The sequence below is a fragment of the Stegodyphus dumicola genome, chromosome 4 (assembly GCF_044657685.1).
Source record: "Stegodyphus dumicola isolate Sdum_Otavi_A_Nest chromosome 4, ASM4465768v1".
In the NCBI taxonomy this organism is placed as follows: domain Eukaryota; kingdom Metazoa; phylum Arthropoda; class Arachnida; order Araneae; family Eresidae; genus Stegodyphus; species Stegodyphus dumicola.
Window position 1 is genome coordinate 107,799,423 of NC_140771.1, and position 23,121 is coordinate 107,822,543.

General features: G+C 32.0%; 1 protein-coding gene across 1 annotated transcript in view; it reads right to left on the reverse strand.

Annotated features, from left to right (window-relative positions):
* The window catches only part of LOC118201722 (guanylate cyclase 32E-like), a 199,784-nt gene that overhangs the window by 13,349 nt on the left and 163,314 nt on the right, over positions 1 to 23,121 (reverse strand). Inside the window, exons 13-17 of the mRNA XM_085815325.1 lie at positions 17,222 to 17,399; positions 14,986 to 15,126; positions 8,763 to 8,886; positions 7,349 to 7,592; positions 1,460 to 1,558 (exon numbers count right to left, since the gene is read on the reverse strand). Coding sequence (XP_085671451.1) covers positions 1,460 to 1,558; positions 7,349 to 7,592; positions 8,763 to 8,886; positions 14,986 to 15,126; positions 17,222 to 17,399 — 786 coding nt within the window. The remainder of the gene's footprint in view (positions 1 to 1,459; positions 1,559 to 7,348; positions 7,593 to 8,762; positions 8,887 to 14,985; positions 15,127 to 17,221; positions 17,400 to 23,121) is intronic.

The following is a 23,121-nucleotide window of genomic DNA, read 5'->3' on the forward strand; positions in this document are numbered from 1 at the left end:
TGCTGTTAGGATTTTCTTTCTTTTTCCCATGTATGCTTATGATCCTTAGTAACAACTTTAAATAATGGTATATCAACTGGAAATTATAGCCACTGTTATTTCTTCATTTAAAAAATGATATGATAAACATTTAAAAAATTTATATGTAATAATATCTACATTTACTGGAAAAATAACTGCTTGAGTATGGCTACAAGTAGACTGCTGTGCCTTGCACAGATTTGATAATTTGTCATTATTCACGTCATTGTACAATCAGGTGCTTATTTAAGAGTCAGAAAGGTCTTTGTGTTAGATATTGCTCACAGAATAACATTTGAAGATAAAATAATGCTTAGCTACATAAGTAGAACATTCACTTACTGCTTCAACAAAGTTACATTCTAATGCCGTGTTTTACAACATTGAATAACTTCTTGATAAAATATTAATAAATTAATTAACACAACTTATTTGGATACCATTCTGCAGTAAATAAGCAAACATTTCCAGATTCAGATTGTTTTTCTGCGTGTAAGGTTTGGTGGTATTCTGTTATGCCTATAGTCGGTACAGTAGTTTCTGTCTACACTTTCTAGTCTATTTTGTTGCTCCTCAAACTGACAAAATATAAATGCTTTATCAACGGAACTATCTAAGTTGATATACATTTTTAGGCACTAACTAGGCAAGCCAGTTAGCTAATTTTACAACACTGTGAAAATATTATATATTGCTGCTTTTACTAATTTTTGTAATATTGTTTACTGTACTATCATATGGCAATAACATTATTAACAATATAAAGACAGTACTGCAATATATTTAATGAACAGTATTTATTCAAATGTCACAAAATTCACTTTGATGTTAAAATTTTAGTTGCTATAAAGTCTTCAATAAAAGTAGGGTAGGGGAAAAAACTTACACTAGAAACGAAAGTTGATAAAATTCTCATCTGTATCAGCACACCAATCATCTATGTCACGTACTATCTTTCTTCATATAAGTGCATAAATAATAAACATATAAAAAAAACTCAAACATTCTAAGAGAGAAGCACACTTTTTACTGTGTTACGTGGTATATGGTATTAGAAATATATAATACAGTAATGTTACAGATCTTGTGAAAACTATCATTTGAATATATTATAAGTTGCATTAATTAGATTTCCTGTTAAGTTGGAAAAAAGATATAAATTATGCTAATATCTTGGATCGTGAATGATAAATGACATGAATGGTAGCTTAACATAATGGCCACTAAAATTAGAAAAAGCTATAAAAAATTTTTACATTAAAACTATGAGAAGAATTTAATTTATTTTTTATCTTTCATATTAAAATAAATTGAAAAAATATTTAAACACAATTTTAGAAATTTATTGGAAGATGTTTATTATGGCATGACATTTTAAATTTATTTGTACTTTTGAAAACCCTTTTTGAAGAACAAGAATATAAATTGAAGAACATACGCAGACCAGTGGATTCCATTCTAGAAGCTGTATTTACCGTATCTCCAAAAAGACAGTATCTAGGCATTTTCCGGCCCACTACACCAGCACATACAGGTCCTAAATAAAAGAAAAATTTTATTATTTTAATAAAAATATAATTTTGCAATTTATAAATTTGCTTTATTTACGAGTTGAATATAAATTTATTTTAGAACAAATTTGCTTCATTTATAAAATAAGTCGACTCATGGTCAAAAACTTCACTGAACACTATGTTTCGATATAAACATTGTTAAAATAAATAAGATTGATTAGTTGAATGTGGCCACATCACACGCATTTTCCCCTTCGCCTTCTCTAATATAAGTGCTTCATTTAGGTTCTACAACCTTTCATAATGACTTGACGTTTCATAATGTTAACCCGAATTGGCCCCAACGTTTGGAGGATCAGTGCACCGAATGGAATTTCAGTGTAAAGTCAAATCTGTTAAACAACTCTTCAAGTAATTATTTCTGAAAACAATGCATAAAAGCTGCAAACATCTTACACACTATTTTAATTTTTCGTGTTTAATTCTGTTAATTTCGATAGTAGTGGATGCATGATAAACTATTATTTCTAGACATTTTATCTCAAGTTCAGTATAACAGTAGACCAATTGTAACAGTAGACCATTTATTCAGCAACAGTAGGCAATTTATTCATTTATAGCATAACTGTATCATTTAACTGCTTTTAATAGAATCATTTTCCTCTTCGTTTCCTATGAGGTGATATAATTATGAAGAAATGAACGTATTTCCACAATTCAATATTTTATTTTTGAAAGAAGCAACACTGAATGTCGACATATACGTTTTTATCAAAAAATTTAAGAATCGTTATTTATGTTACAACCTTAATTTCAACACTTATAAGACAAGAAAACGTCAGTAAAATACAAGAATGTGTGTTAATTTCTTAAATATCAATTGCTAACTCATGCATGTAAAAATTTCTGATGTAAATCAGAACAGTGTTTGCTCATTTAAAGATTGGAAATTTTTGTTTACAGAATATTTATTGAAAAATTTAAATAATTACACTATCACTGTTCAAAGTAGTTCTTGCCCAATTCAGTACACTTAAGTCAAAGTTTTACCAGCGCACAACTATTGCAAGAAATAAATTTTTCCTGACGGAAGCGCAGCATACCGTATAACTGTTGACCAATGTTTGAAAATCTATGTTTATTTCTCCAGTTTTTTTCAGCTCATCGTGAATGATCTAATCGGAAGATTCAGTCTTAATGTCTAACAGTAGAGCTATCTCCTTCATTGTGATGTGCTTGCATTCCTGTATCATGTTCTGCATGGCTTTATTGTAATCCTTCTCAACTGCTGGACGCAAGTCAAGAGAATTTTTCACACTAGTGATGACGCTTTTCATTCTCATTTCATTCATACATTTACATATGATTCATACACCTGTCATCTTATCATTCCTTTCTCTTTCGCATCGATATGACAGTATTTTAATGAGAAAGTGCTTATCAGCCTATTTAATCCTTTATTCACTTTGTTTAAACATCTCACTGGAACTGTGTCTTTCGAATTACTATAAACTGGAATTGTGTCCCAGGACATTGTCAATCTTAAACTGATACAGACTCAAAAGTATGGTATTGATAAAGCGGAGTAAACAAATTAATGAGAACATAATTGGGACGCAGCATATTCTATTCTAAATTGACTTTGCTGCAGGGTATGGCTGTGCATTGATATAGTTATATTACAGCTGTGCATCGATACATAAATTTGGGATGCTCAATGCAATAACAAAGAAATCACATGGGTACAGAATCGTATGCAGTTATTTAAAATATTGCGTGCTTATCCATGATTAATGATTCAGGAAAAGGAGCCCCGCAGCTTTCGTCTTCAAGAAACATAATCCAGAGCAGCACTACTCGACGACTATATTGAGTGAAGCCTATGCAGATGTATGAGCACAGAAAGGTTCCGAACTCTGCCTTTATAGACTATACAGTGGTTCAATTTGATCATTACTCTTACCCCATTTTACTATCACATATCCCCAATGTTGTGTAGCAAATTCATTTAATTATTTTAATTATAACTTATCAAAATTTAATTTATTAATTATTTAAAATTTATACTACACAACGTGTATTTTCAATTAATATTTGTACTGTTTGGTTTAATTATTTATCAGAACTTGGTACGAAAGTTTTAGCAAGCTCCATTCATTCATTGCTTGAAGACGTGTTTCTCACACAATGGATTTGGGTAAATTTCCACGTAATAAACTAGGATTTTTGTGACTTAATTAAAGTTTAACTCTTAATATTTAGTATCAGTAGAAGCAGAAAAATTAGCTCTTTAATTTGAGATTACTTTCATAATTCTAGCTTTAACAGATTTTGAGTTATAGCCATTTCATTAACGAAAAACTTGCTAAGTCATTGTTTAACAAAAATGGTAAAGAAGTTTCGAAAAAGCTCACTTTGTGACAAAACTTTCGTGTTCGGTTGATGCGGGAAGCGATTTCCTGTGGAGGTAGCTTTAGGTTTGCCGGTTGAGTTACAGCATTTAAATAGAAAACTATATTCACATATCGTCTCATCTCGTACATGTTTTCCTATGCCTTCAGGTTAGTTCACCAGCTAGCAGTTTATAGAATTAGTGTTTTTATGTATTTATTACACATTAACAGGATCACCGTTAGCATGCCTGTATGTATCAGTGTCATGGAACTTACTTGCCAATTTGTGATAGCAATTATTATTCCCACACTAGAACACATGTACGTATACATATGTCTATGTTACTTTCGGTGTCATAATATTTACGGTGTTATTATCAGTTTATGTTTTCCCAACTTGTAATTACTTATTACACTCACATTGATTTTTATATGGTACACATATATATCGCAATATCTTTTAACTATACTAGGGGTTTCTGCTTCAATATAATAGCTTGACAAGTTTACTGTTTCTTAAAATTATTATTCTCTTTTCAGTAATTCTTGTATGAATACATTTATTGATTTAAAAATTCCTGATCTTCGTCTGTAATGGAATCTGAATGTGTCTATGTTTGTATTAACCGTATTTATTTAAACCAGCAAAAGTATTTTAATAATGATTGTACATATATTTATTTATAATATCTGTAACGAAATTCCTATTCGTATACGTAAATCAGCGATGCCCGCGTCAGCATTTGAACTATATTTAAAATAGTTAATGTATTTCAATAGCGACTGTAATATAAATGTAATTATTTGTATTAGCGATGCCCTATTAATATATTTTGGGCTAGTTAATGTACTTTCAAAATGTATAAGTATACCCCTGTATTTACTTACAAATTTACCTTCTGTGTTACAGGAACTGAGTACCTGCATATTTGTTTCAGGAAATTTTGCATCATCGTATTTATTTGAATCAGTTAATGTATTTAATAGTGACTGTATATTTACATGTAATTATTTGTAGTAATAGTATTCGGTACTTGTACTTTCGCATTAGTGATGCTCGCATCAACATATTTAGGAGTATACACATGTATTTATATACCAACTTAAAGTGTCTGTGACAGAAATTCGGCAATATGAAGAATTCCTTCTTTAAATGATTGATAGATTTGCACACAGTGATAATGCTTCATAGCCAGAACATTGTTCCTATTCCCCCTCCAAAATGTTTTTCCCTTTATAGTTCCCCATACATTTTCCATTTTATTTTACTTTATTTTTCTTAATTAATCACTCGCTTTCCCTTGCAAAGACCTCTGGAGAACTTGATCTAAGGCGCTAGAAATAATTTTAGTCGTTGACGGGACCTAAACAGGTTGCCAAGAAACTTTCTTAAGCGGACCGGCTGTTCCGCCGGCGAAGAAACGAAAAGAAAAGAGAAGCCCGTCTGGGTATCTAAAATAGCATAAAATAGGTACTTTTCCAAATGAATAAACAGGAATAGATTCCTTAGGTCCCTACCCAAGATCTGAAAGCAATAAAAACAGATACTTACTCATTATTGTCAACCATTTCACGAAATGGTTAGAAATAGTCCCCGTTAAAAGAGCCTCACCTCAAACAGTATCTGATTCTTCTTGAAATAAATGTATCTTAAAATATGGTGCATCACTTAGGGTTATATCAGACAACGGTCACCAGTTTATTAGTCTAATTTCGAAGATTTATGTGCAGGGCTTAGAAAACGTCACTTAAAAATGGTTCCTTATTGGCCACACTCAAACATCGCAGAACGCGCAAACAGAAATATAGTGAAAACTATTCGTTGTTATGTAAAAATTTGCCACCGATGCTGGGATGACTGCTTCAACGAATTGGCTTTGCTCTAAGAACAGCAAACCCGAAACAACCGGAGAAACACCGTTGGAGAAGGATTTTTAGAAAGGAAAATAATTACCCTCTTGGACGAACTGCTCTTTTTGCAGGAAAGTGAGGCAGAATTAAATTAAATGGCATTCAGAAAATGATTAAAAAAGAAGTTTGAAAATCGGATACTGCAAGGGCAAAACAAAATTTTTATTACGAAAAGCATTTGTTTTATATATGTAAACTACTAAGTGATTAAAATATTTTGAATAATGACCAGTTCAATTAAAGTCTGTAAATGAAGGTTTAAAGATTTGTTTTACCAGCTTAATTAGTGAGCTATTGAATGTCAAAAATAGTAAACTTACAAATTAATATGGGTATGTTAATTTTGGAATGAGATATGTGATATTTTTCATCTTAAGGTTCATTAACTATTGTAAGCTGTAATTGTGTGCTACATTACATGTTACTTTTCATAGTAAAATATGTGATAGGATTACTGATCAGTTATCCAATATTTAGTAATATAATAATATTCTAGAAATCAATAAATATGTCTGTTTAAAATTGAATTGCATTTGCGTATTTATCTTGTGTGTATATTTTTACGGTGATCTGTTCTGTCATTCCATTTTTTTGAGCCGGGAGGCTTTTAAGAAACATGCAGCTTTCATTGAATTTGGAGTTATTGTTATTTTCCTTTTTTTACATAGGTTTTTCTCATAACGCGAACCTAAAATTTTATTGTACTACCGCTATACGATTGTTCTTATGATGAGTTTGATTTTGAGTTTTTGTCCGGTACCAGGTAGTTAAGGAAAAGTCAGTTTAAAGTTTATAAGGTATTTCTCCCACCTTCTTGGCGTGCTTTCGTGGTGTAGTGGTTTGCCCACTGGGCCGGTGTTCCACAGGTCCGTGGTTCGATTTCCGGCGAAGGCGATTGCTCATTTTTCCTCTCTCCGGCTTTTCCAATTAACCTAATGTCTCTACAGTGGCGCCCGAACTAAAAGGGTGTTGGATGATGATTTCTCTCCACCCAGGATTTGGCGATTGGGTCCCCTAAAAACCCCAGTCACCCTTTAAAAGGGGGAGTATATAAGGTATTTCTCCCATTTTCTTGGCGTGCTTTCGTGGTGTAGTGGTTTGCACACTGGGCTGGTATTCCAGAGGTCCGTGGTTCGATTTCTGGTGAAGGCGATTGCTCATTTTTCATCTCTCTGGCTTTTCCTTAACCAAATGTCTCTACAAGTTTTAAGGTTAAAGGCTTAGAAGTTTTAAAACACCTTAATTTTCAGTAATTCAACACTATTGCCCAGCAGCACTTTATATCCATTTAAGCTTTAAGTGAAAAGGTTATTTTTAAACTTCTTTAGATTTGTTATTGTTTCAAACTAAATCAATAACTAGTTTCGAGTCTTGTAAGGTCTACAGGACAAGTTAACACAAGCATACAAGCATAGCAGAAACCTACAAAGTCATTAAACGTATTTGAATCAAAGCGAAAAGAAAGTGAAGAATAGAAATGATAAATTAAAATGATTTCAAAAGTTTTACCTGAGTGTATTCCGATTCTAAGCATGAGCTTGTCATATATTTTATGTCGTATTGGAAATTTCTTGATTGCATCCAATAAATGCAAAGACATTGAGGCAATCTCTGATGCATGATTGTCACCATTTCTAACAGGAAGGCCACTGACCACCATGTATGCATCCCCTATGGTCTCTACTTTGTAAACATCGTAATTTTCAATAATCGAATCGAAACACGTGTACAGGTCGTTAAGGAAATCAATGACCTAAAAATGAAATAATTGAATATTATTGAGTATGATTTAAGATATATGAAAATTACAGAAAATACGGAATGAGTTTTTCAAATTCAAAAAATTCTTGAATGCTACTGAACATGGTTTCAAATATACAAAGGAAGCTTTCGAAAAATTTTTTCCCACCTTGAAAGAGAAAAGTGGCCCAAATAAATCCTCAGGAACAACTACCTTTTTTATATATAACGTATTTAAATGCAGTAAAAGAAGTTTAAATTTTAATTATTAACTTGCTTATAGACTAGTACGTTACAGTATGCATGGTCGTCAGAGCAGAATTAACCATCAAGCAAAATAAGCACGTGCTTAGGACGTGAAAAAAAAGAGGCCGACACAAAAATTTCCCACTGCCCCATTTCTAGCATGGAACGTGTGTGACAAGGAATAAAGGAAAACATGCAAATGTGTGTGTGCTTTTCAGGGTCTTTAAAGTCTTAATCTAAATCTGATGATCATGGATAAAAACATTAACTCTTAGATCATACAGAAACTTTCTCAGAAACAGTTTGAGAAGTAAAATACTTCCCTGATGAGTACAGAATATCTCCTAATTAATTTAAAATTACTTTGAATTTTCGTGCAGCTAATCACATTTCTTTAGCTGAAATTCCCACCAGTATATATATATATATATATAGCGTATATATGATTGGGGCAAACCTTTATTTTTTTTCAAAAAACAAATATTATATGACTTTCAAATGCTTCCGAAGTTTATGTTTTTTTAAAATCTTTTTGATGGTTATGTATTATATGAACAAATATTTATTTTAAATATTTATTGACTAAAAATGTTTCCTTTTGAAGATGGAACTAGCTTTTAAACTGCAAGTAGCAAGAGGCGTAAAGTTTCAAAGATTTGTTATAAGTTTTCTTATTTGAAGTGAAATGTTTTAAAAATGAAATGAAGAATGTAGAAAGCTGCATCAAGAGAGAGGATAGCAAATTGATTTTATAAATTATCTTATAAAAATTTTCCGCGATATTGATTGCATTGCATTCTTGCTAGGTTTAGATGACAGAATGGTTTCTGCTGAAAGACAATTAACATTATTTCCAAAAATAAATTCATTTGGAGATCTTCTATCTAATTTAATCACCAAATTTTTAAACTGTAAAAGAAATTGTATTGTAACTCACTTCCAATGGACTACTTTGCGCCGACATTGATGTAAAGCCAACAACGTCACTGAAGTAGATAGTAACGTAGTCGAAAGACTCCGCTTCTACTTTGAGACCTCGTTTTAATTGGTCGGCAACGTACCTAAAAATATTTACTGGTATAGAATGCATAAGATGTAGAACTACATATTTTCGTGACATTCCGTAATGTATAAGATATAGAACTACATACTCCATTTCAGATTTATTACTCTGTCAAGTTATTGGGTTGAACGTTTTCACAATAAATGATTAAAAAAAAAGTAAAACTTTTCGTGCATTATTTATTTGAAAATTAGAAAAGCTATTGTTAAACTTTTAATTTATGTAACAAAAATTTCCTCGCGGGCCCCCCCCAAAAAAAAATTGGGGAAGGGAAGAAAAGAATATTTTCACAATTTGAGGAAAAGTTTTTTATTTTTCACAAATATTTCTAAAGTTATTCAAAAATTTATTTAATATAATATAAGTACGTAAAGAAGTGCGAAACTGCATGCACAGTTAATCTGATTTAGTTATTTAAATTAAACGAAATTATAACTTTTGAATATGCTTTAATGAACTGCATAAACATTATTAATTATAAGTCAGTTAAACTGATATAATAGTTCTTAAAATTAATTTTACGGAAGCTACATATTTATTTTCTAAAAATAGCAATTCAATTGTATGCATTAACGAAAGTAAGTGACATAATACAGAGGTTTCGCTATTCAATTAGACTGTTTAATTTATAAGGTATTTCTCCCACCTTCTTAGCATGCCTTCGTCGTGTAGCGATCAGCACGCTCGCCGCCTATGCGCGAGGTCCGTGGTTCGAGTCCCGGCAAGGGCACTGCTTATTTTTCCTCTCTCTTTCTTCAAAAGTAACTAAATGTCACTACAGTGGCGCCCGAACTAAAAACGGTGGTGGATTATGACTCTCCACCAACAGGATTTGGCGATTCGGTCCCCTAATCCCCAGTCGCCCTTTAAAAGGGAGAGTATATAAGTTATTTTTTCCGCCTTCTTAGCATGCCTTCGTGGTGTAATGGTCAGTACACTCGGCGCGTATCGAGAGGTTTGTGGTTCGAGTGCCAGAGAAGTATTGCTTATTTTTCATGACTTCTGCTTAAAAAAATTCCGAATATCTCTACAAATTAATTATCATGAAAATATTGTTTATGTTAGAAGTATTAACCTATATATGAATAAGTGTCTTTAGAGAAAAACGCTAGAAATTATCGTTTGTCTCTTTTAGAAGGCTATGGGTCCTTCAAGCATGCCAGGTATAACGAGGGTAATTTCAGTTGTGATACATACCTAACATGCATGCAGTTTTCTGATGCATTCTCTAATTACAATTTTAGCAGAAGTGTGCATTCTGTCTTTATCATTCCTTAAAGATTCTACACAGCCGCTCCTTCGACATACTAGGAATGTCAGATCTGGAGAAAGAAGCTACCTCAGAATTTTAGAAACTGCTCTGTCCTTGAAGAACTGCTAAAAAGTCAGAAATGTCACAGGCTTCTGGGACTACTTGAAGACTACCCAGAAGCTAGGCTTTACCTAGCTTCTTGGAAATAATCAAGAAAAACTTCCATCCCTTTAACGGTGAACATTTCTGGAAGTCAGTTTCTTGCACTGTATGCATTATCGTAAAATTCTTTTGATAACTCTGCGCCCTTTTCCAGTCTAGAATCTTTTTCTTAATTGTGTTAGTGTTGTCAATATTGTAGTGTGTATCAAGGAGCCATGTGTATGCAATATCTATCTCTCAAGAATAGAATGGTCTAGCAAAACTATAGGACAGGTAAAATTCTCTGAAACTTGACTGAGAATGAGTCTTGTCTGAGCCTTCAGAATTTCATTTCAATGTAAAACTGTATCGTATTATTATACTTCTCATGCACTCAGAAGGTCATTCAGAATGGATGATTTTGCCCTTTTATACCCTATACATGAAATCTCATCTTTTAACATCATAGAGTTTGCCTTGATGTTGTCACACGAAATCTCAAAATATAAGCAGCCATCGTTGAATTCATTTATAGCCTGAAAAATACGAAATTCCTTTTGCTAAATTTCTTTTCTTTCTCAGTGATTAGGTCTGTGACAACTGTCTTACGTCGCTCCAGAAGTGCTTCCTCTGGAGCACACAATTTCGATATTCGCAATTCCATATAATCAAGTTTTTAAAGCGAAGGTGTTCCATGGTTCGGTGTTCATAATACATGCGAAAAATATCATTGAGTCCGCCCAAAAGTATGTATTCATAGGAAAATTTAAAACTTCTAATATTGTCAAACCGGTTTTAGCTCCCATGGTAGCTCCTAAAAGCTTCAATCGCGGAAATGTTGGCCTATAAACAGGAGCTATTCTATCCTTTGCAAAATCATTGAGACTTTATATGAATGATTGAAAACTCCCGGAAACTATCCACATAATAGCACTATTATAGATATATAAATGAAATAGAGCCCATTATGCATATATGAGACATCATTGCTAGATGTGAAGTTTTTCATCTGGGATATGCAACAACATGATCGCTGATGACCTTCATATTTCTGTTGTCTCGATCCATTTCTATCCGAGTTTAATCTGCCTATAATATATTTCATTTTTGTAACAATTAACTTAGAACATATTAACGTAGAAGTGAAACATTTATAAATCTGTCATACGCAATGTCATATGCGGCAAATTAAATATAAACATAAGAATATTCAGACACATATTTGGAACTTATTTAGTAAATAAATAACATTGTCATAAGATCGATGAATAGGAAAAATTTATGCATATAATAATTCTTATATTCGTAATAATTAGGAGCTGTTAAAAGAAATGAAGAAATACAGCGACCTATTTCACAGCGCATTTGTGAAAACTAGGTACCCATCAGATATAACTACTCATATTTCTCTTTCAGAATATAAAAAAGTCTTCGTTTGCCAAGGCATCGTAAGGATTTATGCTTTCTTTTTAACTTACAGGTATCAGGAAATGCTTCATCAGAATACTATTAAACTGAATCTGAATAATATTTATGTTAAAGAAGGGTCACAAAAATGAGATACTATTGAAACATAGAAGTAAAAAACATAGATTAGTTATTAGTAAATTTTAAATACATTAAAAAAGTGTGACTGTAAAAAATAGATGGGGAAAAAACTCTTTAAAGCCCATGAAATCATTAAGCTGCAAATTACAATATCTTTCTTAATCTGCATATTTATTAAAAACATTTTAATTCATAAATGGAAAGATATATCATGACCAAATGTTAAAATTCTGATATTTTACATAAAGTTTATATCAAATGGATGATAATTGTATATTAACGATGACATTTGAAGCTGCATGAAGGGAAACTCATTTCATTTATTTGCTCTAAAAGAAATGTTATTCATTTCCGAGGATATACTTATTACGTAAAGGAAATAGCAACCTTTTTCTGGGAAAGGGCAAGAATGAGGGGTATGAAAACGTCAGCAAACTCGTTTTTGCAGTCGTGGCTTATAATACATCTTATTATCAGAGAAAATTTTTTGATTTAGCACAAAAAGAAACTGGATGTCATATGGCGAACAGGAAAAGGAACGAGCATTTTGTATTTCGGCGTTGTGTCATCGAAGCAAGGTGATTGCAGTTTTTATTTTACTGATTCTTCAAAACTAGTTTCCGAAACAACTTTTTTTTTTTTTGTTTTTAATCTGCTTCACATTCCCAGCAAGCTGGATGTTCCAATAATAATCTCAGCTTCGACATGCTCGATTGTTACCCAACTGAGCTATGAGTTCTATATTTTCTCTAGGTATAAGATTTAAGGAGGCTGTTTTGAAGTAGGAGATATGAAAAATTAGTAATGCCCTCCCCGGGACTCTAACCTGGACCTCTTGAATATGCGCCAAGTGCACACCAAGAAGACATGGTTTAAGGCGTTAATCTACTGGATAGCAACGGACTTGGGCAAACTGACTAACCTATGGTAAAAAGACTGTGCTCGCGTCTGCCATAAACAGGTCAACATTGAAAGAATACAAAATTTAAAATCTTCCCCGAGTACAAATGTCTATGAGAATAAAATTTTTATAGTCAAACAAAAAATAATCGAAAACGCCTTTATACATTTAGTAAGGATTTCATACTTTACAATAAATCTTGTAATGTGGCTCTTTATAGATGCTTCAAGCACGCTGTTGCTTTGCCATCTGCCTGGTTCGGTTCGCTTTTGAAGTCAGAAAACGATTTTCTATTCTGGAAGTGATGGCAATTAATTACAGGACTACATTATTTTGGGCAGCAAAGTATCTTCGATACAATCCAAACTACTCTCACATTCTGGAAAGATTCTCACTTCACATTTTGAAGTATAACTGCAAATTTGGATACCTCTAATTGATTTTGTCCCCATTCCATTCTTTCAATCACCAATCATTTTCCACATTAATTTCAATGCTTTCTTCTTAACATTTCAAAGTAAGCTATTTCCGAATGATATCATCAGCACTTAGGTAAAACTTTTGCCACTGGGGCGATCAATGAACTTATCGCTTTTCTTAACATACAACAAATAAATGCAAAATATGTCAAGACCACGTGTGGTGAAATTAATTAAAATTCTACACTTATTTTTGAAGAAAACATTAATTCCGACATTTTAAAATTATTATCTGGCTGTTTTTGTTCGCAAAACCGTTCATGACATTGTAGAAACCTATTTGATTGCTCCAGTTTCTGTTATGTAGACAGAAGAGGCAGTTTTCATAAATGCAAAATATACATTTGTAGTTCTTAAATTCTCCTTAAATGATTTTTATTTAGAAAAGCTTCTAACTATTAGCAACATTTTCAGGAACTGATAGGAATGTTCGCAGAAGTATTACAATATTCAGAACTTCGTTCAAGAGATTGTATTGTAGAATAAAGTGCAAAAACGCAAAAGAATGACTTTTTCAGTTCTTGTTTCGATTTCTTTAGCAATAACGACAAAAAACTCTGAAATACATTTTCTTATCTAGGAATTCTTCCTATGAATGTTACTATGATCATAATTTAATTGATATTAGTAATTTGCATTCGGAAGTTTCGACGGAAGAAGAAAAGGTGTAAAAACGTGTGTAGCTGTTGAAGTCGCGTAGTGATTTCTTTGAATACTTTAATTAGTAGCTTGACGATCCATCCGATTAATTCATGTAAAATTATTTTTTACTCCAAAAAAATGGCACCCCTATAAATGTGCTGTTCGGGGCTGACCGCTTTCCTAGCTATACCTCTGATTACATTTATAATCAAGCATGCAATAATCGAACTTACGGATTAAATTAGGTTTCTGAAATATGGCAAAACTCACGAGGGCTATCTGCGGAAGCGGAGGGATGCACTTTTGGAGGAAATTCTAAAGAAAACTTGTTCATATTCACGTTACACATGAGAAAACAAGTCATTCAACTTAACTGTTCGTCATTCAACTTAACCTGGATCAATCTCTCCATATTCAGCGAACTTAAGCTCTCGGCGAAAAATGGGACAGAAGTTTTTTGAAACTAACTGAAAATACACTTCTTTAGAACGCTAGCAACGAGTTTAGGTAATGCTAAAGGAAACAAAATTTAGCAAGAATACGCGTAAAGTAAGTAAAAAGGTGCAGCAGCTATAATTTTATTGGTAAAGAGAATTATTCTTCAACTATGAATACGAAAATAAAACAAACAGTAGTATGAGATTATATGCGAACGTAGAAAATTATAATGCCTTCGTAAAGTAAGGACATTTAGAGTTTACGAACCGAAAGTGCTGTTGAGAAGTTAGTATAGGGAACAGCGATACGGTTCTCAGAATTTTCTCTCACAGCGTTTTTTCAGTTTAGGTAGACAGTTCTCATGAGCTTTGCTTAGGTTAAATGATGCAATCTTAATCGAATTTAATGTAAAATTATCAAACAAAATAGGAATTTTACTTTTCAACTTATTGTCCTTTATCTTTGGATTCAGAATTTAACATTTCAGATAGCTAAATTTATGTTATATTCCTCCATGAACTCTTAAATTACTATATAGAAAGCAACGAAAAAAAGTAAAACGCAGAAATAATATAAATGTAACAGCTTTTTCGAAAATCACAGAATGAATAAATTTCGAATACATACAATTTTAAATACTAATATTAAGTAAAATACTAATATAGTACTAAAGGAAACATTTTATGAAATACGAACTTTGGTAGCATTTCATACAGCAATGCGTCAGTTTTCTTTTTCTCTTCTATCAACTGATCTGTTCTTTCATCTACCAGAGCTTCGAGATTATTTGCATATTTTTCCATTATAGCCAACATATTATCAAAAATATTTGGTTTCCTGAGATAGAAAATGAAATAAAATGTCAGAGTCTTTACATGTGCTACATGTAAAAGAAACCATCTAAATTTAGGTATATTCCTGAATTTAAAAAAAAAAAAAAAAAAAAAAAAAAAAAAAAAGAAAAGAAAGAAAGAAAGAAAGAACTGTAAAGATGCTTTTTTAACAGAGAAAAAGATAAAATTTATCACTTGTATACTGATATAAAATGCGGTAAAAGTGCGTTTAAATGTCGTAATAATATTAGGTGTATTTATTTTATTCTTAATCAAATACCAATAATTAAAATTAAATTGAATTACATATCTGTAAACAATTTTAACCGAAACTTCAATGATTCCATGCTATTATTATAAAATGTTTGGAAGCTGAGTGTATTTGAATCTGAAGCTATGTTTATTATGCACTGTAAAATGTCATGACAGAACGTTTTAACCACATCATTAAGATAATTTCAATAAACTTGTAAGGTTTATCCTAAGTATTTAACAGTTACTTTTAGTTAAAGCTACTTTCCTGTCCATTATAATTTCAGCTTACAATTTCCTACCAAAATGTGTGTTTAGAATCGCGTTTAATGCAAATGAATAAGAGCAGTATTTAAGTCTGAGTTCCATTGACTTCGAGAGAGAGCCTCACAGTTTCTGACTAGCGGTGTTTGCCTTTTAGCTACGTCTCTTTAAGCTGATTTCTCCTATCTGATTACAGGCCGTTGATAGCTTCGCTAGCTTATTCGATATTTAGTGGCTTACTTAGAATTTTTATAGCTTCGGCTATATCTCTTTAATTAAGCATTAGTTAAGTCTTATTTCTTATTACTTTAAGTTCAAGCCCAAATGGAGGTTTTGCTGTACGCTTTGAGAAAAGGGCCATCTGTTAACTCTTATTTTGAGCAATAAAGGGTAATTAACACTTCTTGAGTTTGCGTCTCTGTTCCTGAACTAAAGCGATTATTCACTTAGCTGTTCATAAGGTTCCTACACATTTAGTTGATAGATAAAAGGGTAGAACCCCACAAACTCAGTAAAAACAAAAATGAATCTAGCTAATCGCTTAGCTCACAAACCAAACAGTAAGACATTCAAAGGTATCAATGATTTGGGCTACATTTCAAACCTATAAACTTGCAGTTCACTCAAGATTGAAGCGTACTTCCAATAACAATGATTTTATAAAACAATAGTATAAACTGTTTAAAATGGTAGAGTTTGTACCTATGAAAAGAACACAAATATAACACAAGCCTGAAATCCGGGCATCCAATACCCGAAATAACCTAATGCCCGGGCATCCAGACCACCCAGTCGAATAAATAAATAAAACATAAAAAATAACATAAAATACTAGAAATGGAGAACATTAAAACACTTTCTTTCTCAATAAAAGTAAGCACAACAAAAGTGTGCCGTAAATGAGATTTTGCTCCGGATTAACTGACATTTCTGTATGTCACATTCAAACACATGCTGGTTAAGAAAGTGGAACTGTCGCTTGTTCTTAATATTGGCCAGTATCAACCATACGGCCCTTTAGTGGTCATGAAGGGTTAGCATTTTTTCTATCTGATGTGTAAAATAAAGGAAGCTCCAAAGTTGCCATGCCGACACGTGTCATCTTATTAGATTTAAACTGGTGATCTAAAATCCGGAAATATTCGAAATTTGGAATCGTCTCAGATTTTGTACTGTAGGTATTCATGCTTTGATAATTTGCAAAATCTTTTCAATAGTCGATATTATGAAAGCCTAATTTTAAATTAAAACCGAATTTAATCCTGTCTGAAATTAGAAACAAAAACTTGAAACCGAAAACAAAATATTCCGGCCTTAAAATAACATGTATGATTTAAAAATTTTAAAGTATTTAGACTATTAGAAAATTTACATATTTTCAGGACGCATACTGTGCATAGTATAATAGTATAAACATTCTATCCAAATTCAAATTCAACCCTTATATAACGTTGATCATAATTCGCAGATTACCACTGGAAGTTTTATTTATCACTGGGAAAATTTATAAAAGTAATTGCATTTCAAACTATAAATTTAATAAGCACAAAAACCTACAACAAAAATCCATATTTAGCACTTACATTCCTCTTCTCATAGGTCTCAGTTTTGCTCTGATAGTTTTGAAGTCCGGCCGGTTTTCAGGTTCTTCAGACCAACATTCCTGCATACAATCAATGACACAGTCGAAAGAGCAATCTAGTTTCACAACTCGTGGGCGAAACGGAAGACTTCCCTTCCGAATAACATGCTTGATGATTTCTAAAAGATAAACAATTTTAAATTATCATCTTTTCTTTTTACATATTATATTATTTCTCAGTATAATTTTAAGTAATATCTTTTCTCTTAAAAATACACTACTCGCTATTAAAATTTCTACACCATAAAAGCGAAATGCAACAAACGTCAAACATGCACGACAGGTACTGTATGCTGGGATATGAAATGAATAGCATCCCAGCACATGCGCAGAAAGCAGGTATGAGTAATGCCATCATGTGTAAATGGGAAGATTGTAATTACCAGGACTTAGAAGAGAATGGCTAGCTCATAGAGCTTTTCCCCCTGAAGCAGAAAGTGAGAAGTTATGACGTAGTCATGATGACACTGAGCGCGCAGATGCAATTCACAGCTTGAAAATTAGCTGTTTTGAACCAGCGTTTGAAATGAGCTGTGTGTGATAGATAGCAATAATTTGGAAGAGACAATGTTACTGCTTTATGCATTTTAGACTGAACCATTAAAAAATTTAATAATACTTACTCAATTTTAAAATAATAGATAAAATGTGCTACTCTTTTAACATAAAGTTCCGTGGGTTTTTTTCAATTTTTATTTGCAGGTTTTTTATTTAATGAACGTTTATTTCTAATCATTTCTTTATCTGCATGTGAACTGAGAGAATTTTTATACTGCTTCTAAGATAACTATAATAGCAGCTATTTAAATTTACTCAAAAACCAATTTTACATTGACATAGTTTTAAACATATATGACATGTATGACAACATTTCTGCTAACCTACGTTTGATTTTTTGCTTAATTGTAAATTTTACATTGTTATAATTCTCTTCCGATTCAATATAATAATTTTTTTAAATAATATTGTAATTTATACTTATATCTATATTACAATTAAATAAATGTATGTAAGATTGTTACCTTAATTTTGACAAAATAGCTTTACTCAGAGTATCTAATACAGTTATTTAATTTTTCAAAAGTGTGAGTAAAGGAAGCAAGTCTTTTTATGCCAATTACTTTAATGTTTTATACTATTATATTTTATCTAGAATGCTAATTTAGCACAAAATCTAATCAATAATTAGTTACAAAGGATACAATAAGAATAACTTTAACAAGTATTTAACAAAATTAGTTTGTTAAATACTTGTTATTCTTGTTGGTACTATTCATAATACCGAAGATATTATCGATTAACTCATAGAAGTCAGATGCTTTTTGATTTCCTGTGGTATACCTTTTGCGGTACTTTTTGAAAATAATGTTTTCTCTGGAGCGACTTTTTGTCTCTCGTTTCCCTTGACCATTAAATAGTTTGATTTTAGTTTGTGACATAATTTGATTTCTTCTCAATCTCTATTTAAAACCTCTTTAATAATAACAAAATTTAAAACAGTTCCATCTTCTAAACAAATCCTTTATCTAAAACGTGGTTTTTCAGTAATTTGAGGCAGAGCGCGAAATGAGACCTCTGATTAAAACAAACTGCACATTTTGAAAAGAACCGAGAACTTGGTCCAGTTTAGAGTCATAGCAGAGTTTTCAATCTATATGCATTTCGTCGAAACTGAGAACGCATATTTTTTCTACAGAATACAAATATTCGCCTCTTTCCTTCTTTAGAGTAAGAACATGACTTTGAATTCTTGGACTACACAAAAATTTAGCGCACCATTTCTTTAATTTGCTAATACTAGGTAAAGATATTCCAGTTTTTTCTTAATTTTTTCTTTCCAAAAATCATAGCTTTAAGATGACAGAGCTCTTATGACAATGCAACGTGAAATATCTTCACTAGTCCACCTGATTTTTTCCATCTTTTTCAGTAATACATTAATCTGCGTCTTTATAAAAATAGGCTTTAGACATTTTTTCAAATTCTCCGATTTGTGCTTCCCCCCCCCCCAATTTTTGCTATTTGAGATTTTAATTTCTGATACCAATTTTTGTCTAGATGTCGTCCACCTTCTTTGCCGCTGAACAAACATTCTAAAATTTTTCTTTTCTCTATTTTTCAATACTTTAATACAATTTTCTAAGGATATTATTTTGTTCTTCAAATTATCAATGCATTCTTGTTTATCCTTAAACTTAGGGCATTCAAAAATATCTATATTTTCATTTGTGAGTTTTATTTCAAAATCATTAAAATTTGATTTACTATTGTCATCATCAATTTCGATTTATTATTGTCATCATAATTTACTTTCGGCACAGCATTCCATTTCAACAGTTTTTTTTTGTGGCTATCCAAACAAGCGATTTTTCATATCATCTTCATAAACACTGCATAGAAAATGTTCGCTGCAGATTTTCCCGCTCTTCGCATTAATAGAATCTTGTCTTTGACATTTGTGTATCCATTCTTTCGTCAAAAGCAAAACCTCATTTGAATCCTTTGATCCCATGAAATAAAATATCTCATCCTTTCGTACTTCTGTAAGTGCTACGGCAAGTTACTACAGCGCAAAAAGCCATATTATGTAAACGGTACTTTACAATATAGAATTTAAAATAAAAACTGACTAAAATTACATATATATAAATTATTTTAAATATATACATTATTAGAAAACAGATATATATATATGATTAAAATTAATTTGGAATATGTAACCTCTAGAAAATCGTCTCGCAGCTGAATGAAAGTACAGTTTTAAACGCGGGAAATCAGAACAGGTGGCATCACAGTGACGTCAGATTACTGCCTGTTAATTTTCCCTATTAGGCTCGCGTCGGCGAGGAGTCGAACAAAGAAACGAGCTAGCCCTTTCTATTTATCCCTGGTAATTACAGGGGTTTTGATGATGAACATGAGCAGATGGTTGCAGTCTTTCGTTTTTAACTATTGTTTATCTATTGTTCAGCTGTATTAGTGACTTTTATTGCTAAAATAACTACTTTGCTTGAAGTGTGAACCTTCTTCGTTGTTTAATATTGCGTGGAAGGATATGTTTTATTTCAGATGCTTCTTGAATAGAACAAAATATAATGCCGACTATTTGTCTTCTTCCTTTCCGACTAGCGTTGTCGAGTTTCAACTTATGAATTTAACTCCAAATTCACTTGATGCACTCTTCATCGAGTAAATCAGAGAACCTAATCTGAAAGTTGGAAATGGTGTAAACTTATTACGTGTTTTACCTATGAATGATGAAGTTAATGCTAAATTTAAACATTTACGAGCTTGTTTGGACTAAAATCTCTGTAAGGTTACTAATCTTCGACGTCTAAACCTTTCAAGTCAAGATAATATTTAAAAACAAATTCTCTGTCACAACTAGTTCGTTCAGCTTCAACTTCTAAAGATGAGCGGAAATTCCAAAAACTGCGTTCAAGAGCGTGCACAGCGATGTGAATGTTGCGATGTGAATCTCAAAACAACAAGTTTTCTCCTTTAAGAGGCGATAATGCCATGCATACCGCAAATGCCGACAGTGATTCAGATTTTGAACAATCTACCAAAGAAGCTGGGAAGATCTAGCTTTTGTGATAACAGAACCCAAAATAAAATGTCGGCACTTAAAGTACAACTGCAAGGACCCGGAAAAATAGAAGCACAGGCGATGAATTAAAAATATGAGCATTTAACAGGAAGACTATCGCAAAGTTCAAAGCTTCTTTCTCGATAAAGTTGTTCTTTTTCATATGTATACGCTGCACAAAGATAGACCAACTAAGGTTATTAATAATAAATCTACGCATTGATATATCTGCTGATGGGATAAAGCTGGAGCTCAGTGAAAAAGAATTTCACTTAATCAGAGTTCGTCAGCTAACAAAATATGAAGGAGGTGAATGCACAAATTTAACATTATTTCTTATTGAAACTAAACGAAATGATAAAGGCTAAGAAATCTGCAAAATTACATATAGTCAGTGGATAAAAATAAATGTGGAACCTATGCACCAAAACAAAATCCACAACAGTGTCACGATTACCAGTGATATGGTCATTACTAGTCCTCTTGTCACAAACCTTGCTCACTTTATGAAATGTGACGAACCGCACAAAACGTATAAATGCAAACATAAGAAAGAAGATGGCCCAGGTACCCACGCAAACTATGGATCAGACCATATCTGAAGTTATAAAGATTGTCATAAGAACCCGAAGTATCTAAAATCCGAACTGAAAAGTCTAAATCCAACCCCCATAAAGAAAATAATTTTTCTTTCCTTGAAACTAAAGTAAAATGAAGCGAAACTTATTCTTCAAAACAGGACGATAACTTCAATGTTAATCCCCAACAGAGGAAAGGATTATCGAAATTCCAGAGTATCTTCTAACGTTAACAATACCATAGAAAGGGAAGAAAGCTCTTTTTTTGCTGAATAGATTAAAAAAAATATCAGAAGGCAAAACATGATTTATAAAATTCAAGACAGCTGCATCTCTACTAGGTCAAATTCAAACTGAGATCGAAGCTTTAAAATTTATTACATCAGCAGATTATGGATTTTAATCAATTTTAATACTTCATTATGAATCCAAATCAAACACGCAACTGTTTCATAAATTTGCCTATTTTAATGCAAATAGCACTGGCCGCCAAGTTCATGAACTTGTTGAATTTATAAACACACAAAAATTGATGTTACGATGACTAATGAAACCCATCTTCGGCCATTTGATAAACTAAAAATTCAAGACTGCAGTATTATTTGCAATGACAGCTTTAACACGATGGCGGAAGAACAGCTGTAACTATCAGAAACATTATCAATTATTATCTTCTTAATTCAATTCCAACTTACTCAAAATCTCGTCGCTCTACTGTTGCAATTATTTATAATTAAATTTAAAAGAAACGGTATCTTTCATTTCAGTTTATAATCCTCCGCCTAATCAAATTATTCAGTAAGAACGTATTACTAACCTATTCTCATCTTCAAAATATTATTGCAGGTGACTTCAATGCCGAAAGTCGACTTTGGAACTCAAGAAACCCTAATGCTAACTAAAGCATTCTGGAATATTACGCTATTCATAACAGAATCAAATTTATTTGTCCTTCGTTTCCTACAAGATATCAGATTATCTGCAATGGTGAAGTTTCTGACACTCTTGTTCTTAAAAATACTATGCAAACTCCTCACATCGAAATCAAGGATGTCTTCTCTTCCAATCACTTGCCTGTTCTATTTACATTCTATGGCATAACTCAATGCAGATCAACGCAAAAGAATTAATTGGTTGAATTTCAAAGATCTTTTACATCATATTAATGTATATACTTCTCTTCATTACATTGCAAATATTGTATATGCAATTACATCACTCAGTCACAAAATTCAAGATGCAGTTAAGAATTATTTGGACGAAATTCAAAGATCTTTTATCTCACACAAATATAAATACTTCTCTTCATTGCATAGCAAATATTGACTATGCAATCACAGCACTCAGTTATAAAATTCAAGATGCAGTTATTCAATCCTCAACAACTATTCCCTCGACTTCTTGTAATTCACGCCTAATCATATTTTGGAAGTCATTAAAGAAACGAATAGCTTATTAAGGACAGAAAAGTTTCAAGAGAACCAGTTACTAAACGACAAATGAATGTTAATCCACCCAAAATTTTCTTTTTTATTACAGAATATCGTTATGATCAATGGGATAAATTGATAAATAATATGGAAATTCAACGAGATGCAGTGTGGAAAATAGATAAATCTTTTCCGCTTTGACAAAAGAATTTTATTGGACCAATAATACGTAACAATTAGCCTG